Here is a 14292-nt window from a genome sequence, read left to right as displayed (position 1 = left end):
AATAGTCTCCATTCCATTTCCAATTCCCCAACCCGCAAGGTTCAACACAGATGAGTAACTTGAACTATTCAGATGTGGCCCACTCCTTGGTCATAAGGAGTGGGCTAGTCTCATCTGAAAATACGTTCTCTTCAATTCATATTGAGGAGATATTTATAGATACTTGGAGTTGTGTATAAGCAAAAGCAGATGAAGCCTCAGGTTTTACAGAAGCCAGATTGCAAGCTTAGCTGAAGGAATCAGCTAAGGACTATCTGCATTTTCTTAGACACAGAAAAAGAGGAACAAGGGTGCAGTAGTGACCAGCTTTTGTGAGATAGGCCAAGCACACAAAGCAAGAATAGTTGGGAGCTGTTGTCAACCTAACAGACAAGATACCTAAGTTTTATCCCATCATTCTTTACCAACTTTCCATCTGGAATAACATTATGTTATATGTTTCGAAAAGGATTTCATATTTGAGATTTTAATTGCAAATTCAAAAACCAACTAAAATTTCAGTGCTGGCATGACTAGACATGTGGAATATGTTCATCATATTGCTGCCCTGTTTCAAATACAGTTTGATTTTGGTTAGCTGCAGAACTCGTGGTCTGGTACCACGGAAGCACCCTAGGTTCCAGTAATTATCAATACTTTAGGGAACTATTTCTATCGTATTGACTTGTTTCATGGTGTGCGCTGCCACTATGAAAGCCAGTAAATGGCCCAGAGCCATGTACTAGCCTCAGCCAGTGGTAGAGGTCCTGACCAGACTTTCCAAATACAATTTCCTGAGCACTCAGGGTGAGGACTACTTTCTTCTGAAGCCACCAGAGACACTTGTGATGACATCTGAACAACCCTCTTCAGAGAGCATTGCTCTTCCCAAAAGTGTTGCCAAGAATTTTGCTTAAGATGATGAATAAATTGAGAGGTAGCCAGTTTGAAGATATGTGGGCAGTCTGATATCTCTACTTCGTCTAAACACCATTTCAGTCTTTCGCTGAACTTTCTAAGGGTTTCAGCAGTCTGAAATGAAGCAGGCTTTCCTCCAGTTTAACCCTTCAGCTCCTCAGCTGGCACAAATCCTTCTACCCAACCAAAGTGACTTCCGGTTCTACAGAAAGAAAGATTTTCTTTATCAGAAAGTCTGTGGCTAGTGAATACATCTGGAGACTTCAGTACTGTCCAAAGCAGATGGACCACAGATGGGAACAGTGGGAGTGAAGGCTCCCTTAGAGCCCCTTTTGTTCTCCACTAGAGAGACTATTAGTTTGGTTAAGGAAGAGTTCACATTCACATTCTGCTTTGTCCCTGGTCTTTTTCCTCAGGATCCTCAAAAAGGGGACTACAGACACCAGCAGAAACCACAGTGAGGTTATAGCTAAGTGAAAGAACAGGAACTACTTCCTATCACAGAGCTAATACAACTAAAGGAATTTTTTGTACCACCTTCCCCACCCAGAAAGCAGAGAGGTGCAAGGGCATACGAAAGAGTAGCATGAGATGAGTCATGACCCCGTAACGGCATGGTGGAGGACTTCACCTTCCCACACACTGCAAGAGGATCAGGAGGCAGACAATGACACTTACCTGCTTACAGGAGAAGGGGTTAGTTAGCAGGTCCTATGCAGGCAGCAGCCGCAAATAACGAAGAAGGAAACATGCCAAAAATTAGTCACAGAGAAAGATATCAAGTTTAACAAGGCAGCTGAATTTAGACACACACTGTTTTCTAAGAGAATAAAATGCTTAGCAAGTAATACCGGCCCAGACGGTTCAAAGGTATTTCAGCATTTCTTTGCATATTTTAAATCAGCAGATGTTGGGAAACTAAGAGTTCTAGGTCTTTTCTGAAAAGAATAAATTCAGTCTCCAAAGCATAAATCTCTTAGGTCTTGAAGCATTAACTAGGATAATGCTTAAATACCTTTACAAGTCTAGTCTGGAGCCTTACTGAAAGAACCGCCAAGGTTAAAACTTGAGGGTCAGTTCTCCTCTCCTAATGCACAGGCACAGTTTGCCATTATTAGTAACAACTTGTTTCAATGGCACATTATACCGTTTAATAACCTATAGCCAAGTATTTTGAAAGCACTCTGTAACCACCAAAGAAGCCTTACAGCACTACTGGGTGACAGACACCAACTATTTCACATCATATTCCATACTCCAGGAAAACACCAGATACACTGAATCAAAAGGTCAATATTACACAGTAAGATTGGAGCAAGGTCGAAAGACAAGTGTAAGAAGTCTTGGTCCAGCACTCTGCACACTGGACAATTCTGCTTTCCCTCATAGCCACCAAAAATTATACATTGGTCTTGAGAGAGGAGAAGAGACCCTTTGTCATTAAAAAAATGAAGAAGAAAGAAAAGCTGTTTAATGTAAATGAAACTGGAAAAAATATGAAGATCATGTTAATAACAGCAAAGAAAGAAATGTCTTTATCTGTACTCATTCAACATTTCAGATGCGCAACAGCAGGGTTTTGCATTGACATTTTTCTTTACAGACATTTGTATGACGTTTAAAAGTCACAAACCCAGGGTAAATACATACTTGGGCGGAGTGGAGTATTTCCAAAAATAAAAGAGGAGAAAAGACTAAGTGTGAATCAACTGGAAAAGTGCTCATAAGATTTCGATTCAAAAGCAACTTTGGTTGCCTGGTCTTTAAAAAAAAAAAAAGAAAAAGAAAATTGAGGAGGACTTGTTGATGGGAATCCAGTTCACACTGGAGTGAGTATGGATGAAAAAGAAAGCATCACATAAAGTAATAACAATGGAATATTTAAGGAAAAAAAACCCCAAACAACAAAACCCTCAGCAAAAGCTGGAAGGACAGCAATGCACCTTACTACACAAAAAACCGAGTAGCTTACATAAGTGACACTCTAGTGTCTGGAGCCACTGTCATAAAGTGTGTTTAATGAGGATGGAAGAGAACTGTTCTGAGACCCATGGAGGTCACTCTGAGATGATGGCTCCATTCCAGTGGGCAGGGGTAAGGGTCAGGTTAATTTACGGTTGAATAGGCCAGGCTGCTTTTCAGTGATTGGTAACACAGCCATAAATATTATGATTCTAGCTGTGAGTCGGCAGAACAGGACAGCTTTGGCTTTGGATTTTGGGGCCCAAAGGAACCAAGGCTTTGGAAGGTCATTTCTAGTGAGGAAGCTGCAATGTTTGCACCCGAAACATTGGAATGGCACCTTGATGCTGCAATGGCTACTCATGTGCACAGATGACAGTCTGGCTACTTGCAAGACAACTGGGAGCCCACCACCACTGGTGAGCTGTTGGCACAGGGTCTAAATCCAGTCTTGTAACAGCACTGAAGTTTCATATGCCTTTCTTCCCCTCTATGAACTAAGTTCTTGTTTCAGGGAATGGGATTCACAGAAAGAGAGAGGGACCCACTGAAACAGCAACAGCTATTTGCAGGAGCAGAATGAGAAATGAAATGTCATCATGCAACAGGTAACATCACATTCTTCACAGTTCAAGTTGGGATGCTTATCTAGGTGGCTGTAAGCTAGTAAATCAGAAGAGTTATTCGTTATGTTTATTGGATTAGATAGAAAAATGAGAGAGAGAGAAGGGAACAGATGGAAAAGTCCAAAGACAAGGGGTTTGTCTGTTAATTTTAAGGTACTGAATAAGTTAATCATAATGACAATGAAGTAATCATCATCACTATAAGGCTTAATCATAAAGGCTGCTTATGGCAATCACGTCTGTGTCTTTTCCTAAAACTCCAGAGCAATGATCCAATTCTGCAGAGTATAGAAGATTGAATTTCTCCAAACATATTCCAAAAGCAAAGGAAAGCTGGGGGAGTTCAGCGAGTGCAAGTACAATCCCTCTCTTGCTAAATCTCATTCAGCGGAGATAGACAGATTGAAGGTGGTTTGCTTTCCAAGAAAAAGAGGAGGGAGAAAAAGACATTCTAATAAATGGCTGCTTTTAAAGTATGCTGTTTGTGTTATAATCTGTAATTCAGACAGTTTCTGTCACCTAGCCAGTTGGGTCAGTTGGCTGTTTAAGAAAAAATAGACACAGTGAAAGACAGCTAATTCAGTCACCTTGCTTTGTACTCAGGCAACTACGGACTTTTTCTCTGTATGAATGGGAGAAATAGAAAGATGGATATCGAGCATGAATGTAAAGCTCAGGAGCTTTTGGCAGCCAGTGGCTGCTGAGATCAAATAGAGCATTACCTGTTGGGAGCTGTTGTCTCTGACAGCTGCCCATTAGTATGAAGTATGTTGATAACAGGTTATACTCTGCCTTATATGTCCTCCCCACTTCTTTTGGTCTTGTGATTTTTTGAACAGTGACAGAGCAGCAAACGATGCAGCCTGACTGCAGGTGGACAAGGGCCCAGATCACTGTCATGTGTTCTTTTCTCCTCTAGAAGTTCAAGGAAGACAAGGTGTGGAAGAGTTCATCCCTACCTGGTGTCTCTGATATGCGGAGAACATCTTTTCAAAATCTTCTAGGTCCAGCACTTTGAATGCCTTTAAATCATCAATCTCATTCCAGATTGTGCCATGGATCCTCTCCTGAAAGAAAAGGTCATATTTTAATGAGATAGCAAAAGCTTTTAGCTAAGAACATCCAATCCCATTTGGACAGATCAAATTCTCCTGCTCACTGGCCATGTTCCTATGTACTACTACTGTCATTTTAGAGGGCACGCTTTGTTTCAAGAGTCAAAGGAGAAAAAAATGGTGATGTGTTCTTTGGGTTTTTGGTTTTTTTTTTTTAAACATACTGAGTATTTTGTATTTTTCATCACAGCAAGCCTCTGATGAAAGGGCACATTCCAAGACTAGCAGACCACATCTCAGGCAATACCCATGATCCCACAGTACGGTTCCTTTCATGAGTGGCCATCTGTCTAACACAATGATTGTGGTCATGCTGAAAGAAGTGTTACCATCATGAGGAAAAACCTTAGGAAGGGCACTGATGCATGACAAACCCCAGACACATCTTCCCTTCCACAAATTTTGCCAGGTTCTGTTGTAAAGCCCAAAGGGTGTGTGGTTTTCATTCTGCCTGCCTGTGAAAGTAGTTTAAGATTTTATTTTATTTTACTTTTAAGGCTCTGAGTCTTTGAAGTCTACTTGTTTCCTATTACATGATCTCCCCTGTCTACATGAGTTCTTTGTTGGCTCAGATAGACACAAACTATACCCAGATCTCTGAAAGAGCATCATCTACACTAACTGGAAATGTTCACAACCCATGTGATACATTATCCTGAATGCCAGGGAATCCTAGCTGTCTGGCAGATGATTAGCATGGAGGGAGACAGGCACAGACTCCTCCAACTTTGCTGCCCACAAACCCTGGACCAAATAAGCTCTTGTAGTACATGAATTAGCTAATCAGCAGTCGTCCTAAAGTAGGAGAAGGCCTTGGGGTCTCCTGCTGACTTTCTCAGGGCAGATGTCCTTGCTGGCAAAGAGGACACAAAGATGGAACTACCTTCTCCTTCCTACTGACTGTTAAGGTGCGTGTTGTGTGGGACAAGCTTTGGGCAATTACCCATTCAGAAAAGGAAAACTTGCTCTTCACACTTGACAACACTGTCTTTCAGTTCATTTAGTTAATGAAGTGTACATTTATTGTACTTTATTAACTGGAAAAATAAGGAAGGTGTTGATTAAAAGAAAAAGGAAATAGACAGAAGGGACTGTAAAGAGACTTAAGCAAAACCCAGGAGATGGAGAGCCAGCAGAACACTGATGCAGAGAAAGCCAGGAACAGCAAGCAACAGCAGTGAAACCCTCACGCAGGCTCCAGCTCTGAAGTACCCGACTTTTACCTACACAGCAAAGTGCATTAACACTTCATTATCAGAACTAATTAGGAACAGGCTCTACTTCCCATTCACAGTCATCAAAGGAATGAGGGAAATGTGCTAAGCCACAAGGCTCAAGGAGCAAGGAAAAACACCTGATGGGAAGATGAAATGAGGGGGAAATAAAAGTGCGAAGTGTTCTGGAGGAAATTCCTGGCAGGGCAGACACTGTGGAGGAAAACCAACACCCTCCCCTCCAGAGGCAGCCTGTGAGTGCCTGAGGGCAAGGAGGGGTGTCTGCAGTGCTATTTACAGTGAAGGCACATACTAGATGGAGCAGCACACATCCCTGAACAGGCTCACCAATATCACTGTATCATTCCCACACCCAATGGCATGCGCAAACAGAACTTTGACCCAAGCAACCCAATTTTAGTGCTTAAAAACCAAACAGGCTAATCCAGTCAAAGAAAAAATGAGGCAGGCAGAGGTATAAACAGCCTTTGTTACACAAAACACTTGCAATGGGTCTGTCCCTTCTATTTCTACCCTAAGCTCTGTCCTTGAAAACTTTCATGTTGCTGCCAGATAATTTCCTACACTGAGCTCTTGCTACTCCGTTATGGATTAACTGGCTGATAGTTGCTTGTCATCAGCCAGAGAGACTGAGCGTTTTAAGAGAAACAGACTTGCATAATGTGGTTGCTATGATAAATGATTCCCTCAGCACGATAAAAAATATTTATGGTCCCTAAATAACAATTTAAAAATAAAGTAAATTCTTCATTTCTTCTTTCCCTTTTTTCTCTGTCCTTAAAAAAAGAGAAAAAAAAAAAAAAAAGACAGGTAATTTCATCTGTAACATGCTTTTCTCCCCGTATCTATTTATTTACTTATTCATCCATTCACTCATTTATTGAGTGTACAAGTCTTCCAAGATCTGTGGTTCCTCTGCTTTGCAAAGTCTTGGCCCCCTTTGAGAAGCAAATCCTATGAACTACATTTCCCAGCGTCCTCTAGCAAAATGGTAGTACATACTAGGTTAGGAAACACCTTATTATCAGAACAAGTATTGACAAGGCATTTGGTCCATGAAGCTGAGTTTTTGGTATGTTGCATTTAAGAATTTGCTCGCTGTAGCTGCTGCAGTTATGTCATTCCACCTTTGTAATGAAGCCAAATTTGCTGAGAGACCTACCAAGATTAGAGAATGACAGTGTTTCATGGAGCTACAAATCACATCAAAGTGTCCTCTGCTACATCTAACAGATTATTTTATGTACCCTGAAAGATAAATAGTGATACTCTGCAAGCCACCAAAGTCCATCATGCCTCAATAACCTCACAGCATGAGTGAAAACTTACAGTATTTTGGGAAAGCCTTTCATTTGTCCTGCAGGTCCAGAGAAACCATAGAAACAATGAGTGTCCTGTGAATACTGGAGCAGGCAATCCTGGTTATTAGTAGGTTAATATTTGTAAAATATTAACCATCAAAAAGCGAAGCAACTTCAAATTTTAATTCATAATTCCATTATGAATCTGAAAAAGGGATCTGAACACAGTGCATTTTTCAGATTTCTCTCTTGATATCAGATCCTTTCCTCAGTGTAAGAAAAATCCACTTTGAGCAAAAATTGTATTTCTGGCATGTTTGTTAATTGAGACAGATGTTTTATCTCACTGTAGGACTAGGCACCACCAAGGCTATTATGAGTAGCTTCACACTGCGATTTTGTAGAAATCTTTCCATTAATTTTGAATCTCTGGCAGCAGTCCTGCATCATTGTTTGCCATGATCCTCAGGCTGCTTTTAGGAAGAAAGTTCCAGAAATCAGAATCATCAATAACATTACAGAAACATTTTAAAAAAAAATAGTATCAAAATGAACATTTTCTGTTTATGGGATTGGTTTTTTGGGTTTTGGTGGTGTTTTGTTTTTTTTTTTTAAATCCTATGTGGTATGTAGAGCAAATACCTTTCTTCTGAGCCAATTTCACCCAGGTCTATTTAGGGCTGGCTAAAGAAAGCCCTTTTCAGATCACTGACTAGAGTCATTACCAGCCTGACTCTTAATGGGAAGCTGCTTCTCCAGCCATGAGATAACAAGCAGCACAGCTGAAGGTTGACTTGATTTACTCCAATAACGTCAAGTCAATATGTTTATAACTATTAAAGAGGTATTTATATTAATCCATACTTCCAGTGTGCTTGAAACCAGTCCATCATTTGGATTAACCATAAATGTCTGGTCCCTGTTTGACCTTGGGTGTTGTGTAAAATTCAGAGTGGGAGAGCAAACTCCATTTGCTGTCCAGAAACAAAGAAAGGAATCTTTCCAGAACATTACAGTGGTTACATTGCAATATCTTTTTCTTAAAAAACAGAGATCCTTGGCACTAGCACTACTGTAGTGCTGTATGAATGGAATTCACAGACGATGCTACGGCGCTGTATGAAAGGACCTGTGGTGTGGAAAGGCTTAACCAGAACTCAGCCCATCCATGCATCTAAATGGCTTTGCCACTGGTCATCAGCTCACATCAAAGCTACTACAAAATCATTAATTCTCAAAGGAAATTAGTGGGGTTTTGGAGTTTCCTTGTTAGAAGCACGAATACTTTCCAGTCAAACCTTTTTTCGTGGTGCTCATGGGAACTGTGGACAATCTGTTATTGTCAACTGCTAAGAGTTTGAATATATTTGATCATTTTCCTAACACCCAACAGCTCAGTCCTTTCCTTCCAAAGACAATATCAGCATTGGGAAAAAAGGTGTCTGTCATATGAATTGCCCTGGAGAACAGCCTTGATTCCGCTACTGAGAAAGTGTATCGCAGACAAATCCCTCTTGGCCAGCCCCGTCCACACTCCCCTTGGGCTCTGTTGGCTTTCTCTCACTCCCTTGAGGCAGGCTGCATGGATAGAAAGGGGTTCGCTTTCATGTGGGCTGCCTCAGTCCTGGCATCATCTTCAGACGTAAGAAAGCTTAGGAGAGAGACTGTACTAGCTGCTTTGAGAAGGATGGTCTAGACAGTATGCAGAGATACCCAAGAGCTGAATAACGTATTTGACCTGGCTGCAGCCCCGAGTTTGTGTACAGCTCTGTCTCCAACACTGTGTCACCTCACCTTGCTGTGTTGCATGGTGCAGACATGCCTGTGCTCTTCACTAACTAGACCAGTCTTTTAAAAAAGAAAAACATATACATGGTGTCAGATGTATTTTTCCTCAAAATGTTTTTGTGGGGAAAACTTGTATTCACGTGAACTGGAAGTTAAACACTACCACGAACCACAATAATACTATGCACACTTCCAGGCCTCAGTTTCCCATGCTCAAAAACTCGAGATACGCTGCTCCCAGCCAGTGTGCTTATTGTGAGTCTTCATTCATTCATGTATGGCTACTTTGACAGTTCAGGAGAACACCACAAAAGTGCCGCAACGGTAACAAAAGGCAAGATGAGGCCATCCAACCTACCTGTGACTATGCATTCAGAGGATTCATATCCATGTGAACAGAGAAAAAGTGCCTGGTACTGAAGCAGGGAATCTAGGATAACTGATGAAGATGGCCAAAACGTATTGCTTCCTCCAGCAGTCAGTGGAATTAAATAATTCCATAACAAAGTGCACCCCAAATAACAAGGCAAGCCACCTGTGTCTGCACCACAACCTCTGCAGTTTTGCAGAGACCTTACTAGGTCAAAACACTAACACAGCCAAACACCCCAAAATGAACCCCCCACCCTCTTCTGCCCCTTTTCCCAACTATTCCCAACTATTCTGTCTTCCTCAAAATAGCATCTTTTACCCACCTCACCACCCAGGTCTTCAATTTTATTAGCACAGCTGCCTTCACTCCTAACCAGAGGGCAGGATAAGCCTACAGTTACTGTACACTAAACAGAAACACCTGTGACTCTCTCTTTTTCATATACATTCATATATATACATATATTAGTTATTATTTCTTTTCTTCAGAGCACTAAGTCCCATGTTCTGCAAAGGAAAATAAATCCCCGTCCTTACATTCTCTCCCACACCCCCCACGTGGCCTTGACAGACAAGCACAGACGGTGCAGCAAATATTTCACTTCACTTTATTTTAAAGAAAAGGAGAGAGGAGGAGAGAGAATTCTTGTGGCATTCCAGAGGTCCCTGGACACTCATTCCAAATGCCGGAGTTGGGCCCTGGGTGAGTTTCAGTCTAAAAGAGAACCTGGGTTTCTAGGCAGCCATCCAAACTCAACACAGACACTTTTTTTCTTTCTAAATCAGTTAAAAAAAAATTAAGACCTAAAGAGAAGGAGGGGGAGGGTGGGGAAGGGAGAAGGAAGAGAGAGAAGTGGAGGGGAAGGAGAGGCAACCAAGGTAGCAGAAAATGAGTGCAACAGGAAGAATCCAGGTCCTCTTTTTATTGCCAATTTCGAGTTTTATCACCAAGAGACAGAGTTGTAAACATGCAAGGAGAAGGGCAGCTTCCCTCATGGCCATGAACAAATGGTGAGGAGAATCAGGCCACCTTTCTCTCCTTGGTGATGGCTCCTGCCAGGGTAGAGAAGGCTGGTTTTGGAGCTGTTTCTTATCATGTTTTGCCCACATTGGCTCTGGCCATCCTTTTCCATGACACACAAGTGAGGGCAGCTCTGGCACACCAGTCCTGGAGACGTCCAGTTCTGGCTAATGTCTTCAGTCCCACTACAGCTTTGCCTAACAGCTGCCCCGTCTACTGCAGCTCAATCTAATCAGCACCTTGGTCATCACAGGAGATATGCTGCACTGCTGGAGAACTGGGGAGACTCCCTCAAGACAGTTACTGACTCCTACTGACCTCAGCCCAAGGAAAGCCACAATATCACTGGCTTCTGTCACCTTGCACTTCTTGGCATTAATCAACACTGAGTTATACTTAGAAAGTAAATTAATTGTTGGGAGTACTGCAATTTCTTACCTCACTCAGCTTAGCCCAGTTGAAGGATTTCAGTGGGTGTGAAGGCTGAGGGATAGATTTCTTCTTCAGGTTGGTGCCACAGCTGCTGAAGGTGGTTGTTGAAGGGGGTGGCATCCCCATGCTGAAGAAAGGTGGTGCTCCTGGTGGGGGAGGAGGTCCTCCTGGTGGAGGTGGTGGAGCAGGAGGAGGAGGACAGCTGGAGAAAGGCAGAGGAGGTGGCAGCGGGGGCAAATTCTCAGACATGTGAGAAGAGGACAAAGCTAATGGGCCACCTGGAGGGGGTGGGGGTGGGGGTGGGAAGGAAATGCTGCCCCCTTGCTGGAAAATAAAAAACACACAGAAAAAGAAAGCAAACAGTTTAAAAGGCACAATAACTCCATATTGCCAGCTGATGTGATTTTATTATGAGTCTCAAAATATTTGATGTTTTCCTTAAAGCCTCCTGCACTCAAAGCCATGCAATAAAGGGAGGAATCTCAGCTTTCATTTAAGAGAAAGTTTCAAGCCCTTGAAGTTGTGGAGAAGAGCTTGAAAAAAGGAACCATAAATGGCTCAGAAAAACAGAAAGCTAGTAAAAGAAGCCAAAATGTATTATTTTCTCCTTATGTATGAAAAAAGAGAAAAGTTCAATCTTATGAACTCTTGAACTCCTGGGTTTTAAACCTTAAGGTTTGAAATACCGAATACCTGTCATTAGGCCCCACTAATGCTAAGTGGGAGAGGGGAGGAGGGAATGAATCTGCTTTCTGCAGTGTCTAACTTCTCAGGGCCATGTCCTGGCAAGTTGAGGCTCAGGCACACTGCCGGGACAGAAGGAGCACCAAGCAGGAGGGAGCCGCTGCAAATGTCACTTCTGCAGAACTCCAAGGCAGTACAGACGCTCTTGAAGCATGACAGGAATCCTGTTTCTTCACTAAATTTACTTTCATATCTAGGAGATTTCTCTCTATTCCACTGAAATAACAACCCCACTTCAGAAGGCAAAATTACAGCTGGAGGAAGACGTGTGTGACTCAGCAGCTCCTGCAAGGAAAGTGGCTGAGGAGAAGGAATGGAGCAGCCCATGCATTACCCATTCTATACCACCAGCTCAGGGATTTCGGTCTCAACTAAAAGCTGAGAAACTTCTAAGTATTCATCTTTCTAGCTGTCTAGACAGACTCTCCCTGTACTGACCATAGAAAGTGTTTCTCTCATAACGTGCTTTTGTTCATCATTCATTAGTTAGCAGGCTTTAAACAAGGATAGGAAGAGTACCAGTCTCATACCGAGAACTCATTAAGTTGAGCCACCAGGTCGTTCATCTGGTCCCGGGTCTGGCGCAGCTCCAAGGATTCCTTCTGCAGCTTGTCCTTCATTTTGTTCAGTGTCTTCATCATTTCATCTTTCTCCTGGGTCTTCGTCTCACATTCCCGCTCCTTCTTCTCTAGCCTGCTCATCAGCTCAGCATGATCTAGGGGGAACAGGCAAGTGGGGCTGATGAAATAAAGCTCCTGAACAGTCCCCAAAGGGACGCAGGTTATGCTGAAATAAAGCTGACAAATCTGTCAGTTCAACTGGGGACATATGAGAGTAGGAAAAAGAAAACAGAGTCTGACTGTCTTGACAGTGATCTTCAGTGATCAGGACAGCAATGTCCAAGTTTCACTTAGACTGTAAAATCACTTCATGTAAGGACCGAGGGCAGCCCCATCCTATGAAACAGATAAACTGATCACCATGAGACAAAATGCACTGGAGGGAACAAAGCAGAGTTTGTCCATGACAGGAAAAGTTGTCCCCAGCTCTGCTGCCCGCTGCTCTGTGACTGAATCAGGATCAATCTTGCCCCCTCTTTTGCCTCCCCAAGCATAGAGGACGCACTCACCTTTCCGAAACTTCTCTGCCTGGTCCCTCCACTGTTTGACTTCATTTTCGTTCACCAGCCTGAAAGATTAAATCAGGTCATTTAAACTCATTCTGAGCTACCCAGGCTGAAAGGCAAGTGGCCATTATGTGTAGTGATCAGCAAAAGGCAACCTGGTGAATTTACATGTTTATACAGGATCATATGAGTGGTCAGTCTGGTTCCAGATCCTGATCCCTACTGTAGCCAACAGCTAATATAGATGTGATGGCTTGTTGCTAAAAGTTCTGAAAAGGGATAAAGGAATGGCTGGGGAAAAAATCCAGATATGTTCCTGTCTTAGGTAATGCCCTCAAAGTGCTAAGTCTAGTTATTTTGAAAGAGAGAATTTGTCACTAAAATAATCATAGCTGCTGTGGGTTACAAATTACCCCACCCTTAATACGAGACCAGATTGCCATCTTTTTTTCTACTTTCTGTGGTTCTATTTTTTCTTTCTTACAGATGATGCTTATCTATAGGGTAATATATCAGTAACAAGGCAATGCTCATATCTCATATTGGCACAGCTATTTCCTATTACTGACAGAAAATATGCAGGGCATGCTGGGGATTGATTAGATATGCAGAATGAGGAGTAGCTATGAAAGTAGAAAGGGAAGATCAGGCACGAGGTCTACAATGAAGTCTGATATCCAGACAGACAGAAAGAGATAAACACCAGTGTATTCTTCCATGATGAGACATCAGTTTTGATTTTGGCTCATGCCTGCAACAGGAGGGACTGTAAGATTTTTAGTGCAGGAGAATTTGGTTTCATATGAGGCTTATGCCCTATAAAATGCTCTTTTCAGTGGATAATTCAGAAGGGTAATGGGCCATGAATTACCTGCAGAGGCAGATGGATGGGATGAAGAGTCCAAAAGTTTGGCTAAAAAAGGACTGAGAACAGGGAAGTTGAGATGAGAGCCAGCTCATGTAGCTAGACTTCTCAAATGATGCGTCCTATGGGAAAAAATAATGGTAGTGCCCTCAGCCAAGTCTGTGGGTGAGAGCATGCAGACGTTTTGTGAAGAGGTAAAAGGTTTTGTGTGCTAGGTGGGGGCTGCTTTCCACTATTTGAAATCTTTCTAAACTATGTGATCATTAGCAAGGAATGAGATCTAAGTAGAAATGACCACTTTTTTTTTTTTAATATCAATGAAAGCTTTCATCAACATTCTGAATTAAAAAAGGCACATGAGGAGGCCTTGTTATAAGATCATGGGTATTTAATAGAAATTAGAAGCCAAAGGCAAGGACTTTGCTAGAAAATACTATCTGGTTAAGATGTCATTAGAAAAAAAACTATTTAGAAGACTGACAACGAGAAGCTGTAAGTTAAAATAAGAAACTCCTCAGATATGAGATTTTATTTCCTAAGCACCTGGATACTTATCATATACTTATACCTGCCTAACAGAAATAAACAATAATAACACAGCTTACATTTTAATGATATTTTTGACATTGAAGTTTTCCAATGGAGCTATATCTGGATCATCTCCTCGTTCATCCTGAAGAACAATTTGTTGGAGTATTCTGTCCAACAGCTGCCACTGCTGGAAGTTTGCTCCATTCCTCTTATCTGTATGGAAAAAGACCAACCCATGAGAACTTCCATTTCCATGCCAAAGTGCACAGACCTGCCA

General features: G+C 42.1%; 1 protein-coding gene across 1 annotated transcript in view; it reads right to left on the bottom strand.

The window, feature by feature from the left end:
• Positions 1-14292, bottom strand: part of DAAM2 (dishevelled associated activator of morphogenesis 2) — a 185608-nt gene that overhangs the window by 33450 nt on the left and 137866 nt on the right. The window contains exons 11-15 of the mRNA XM_009331081.1: positions 14090-14228; positions 12623-12681; positions 12024-12208; positions 10756-11073; positions 4445-4552 (exon numbers count right to left, since the gene is read on the bottom strand). Coding sequence (XP_009329356.1) covers positions 4445-4552; positions 10756-11073; positions 12024-12208; positions 12623-12681; positions 14090-14228 — 809 coding nt within the window. The remainder of the gene's footprint in view (positions 1-4444; positions 4553-10755; positions 11074-12023; positions 12209-12622; positions 12682-14089; positions 14229-14292) is intronic.

This window comes from Pygoscelis adeliae, unplaced genomic scaffold (genome assembly GCF_000699105.1).
Source record: "Pygoscelis adeliae isolate BGI_AS28 unplaced genomic scaffold, ASM69910v1 Scaffold218, whole genome shotgun sequence".
Classification (NCBI taxonomy): domain Eukaryota; kingdom Metazoa; phylum Chordata; class Aves; order Sphenisciformes; family Spheniscidae; genus Pygoscelis; species Pygoscelis adeliae.
Note: the sequence above shows the minus strand (reverse complement) of the source record. Positions and strands in the feature narration are given on the sequence as shown.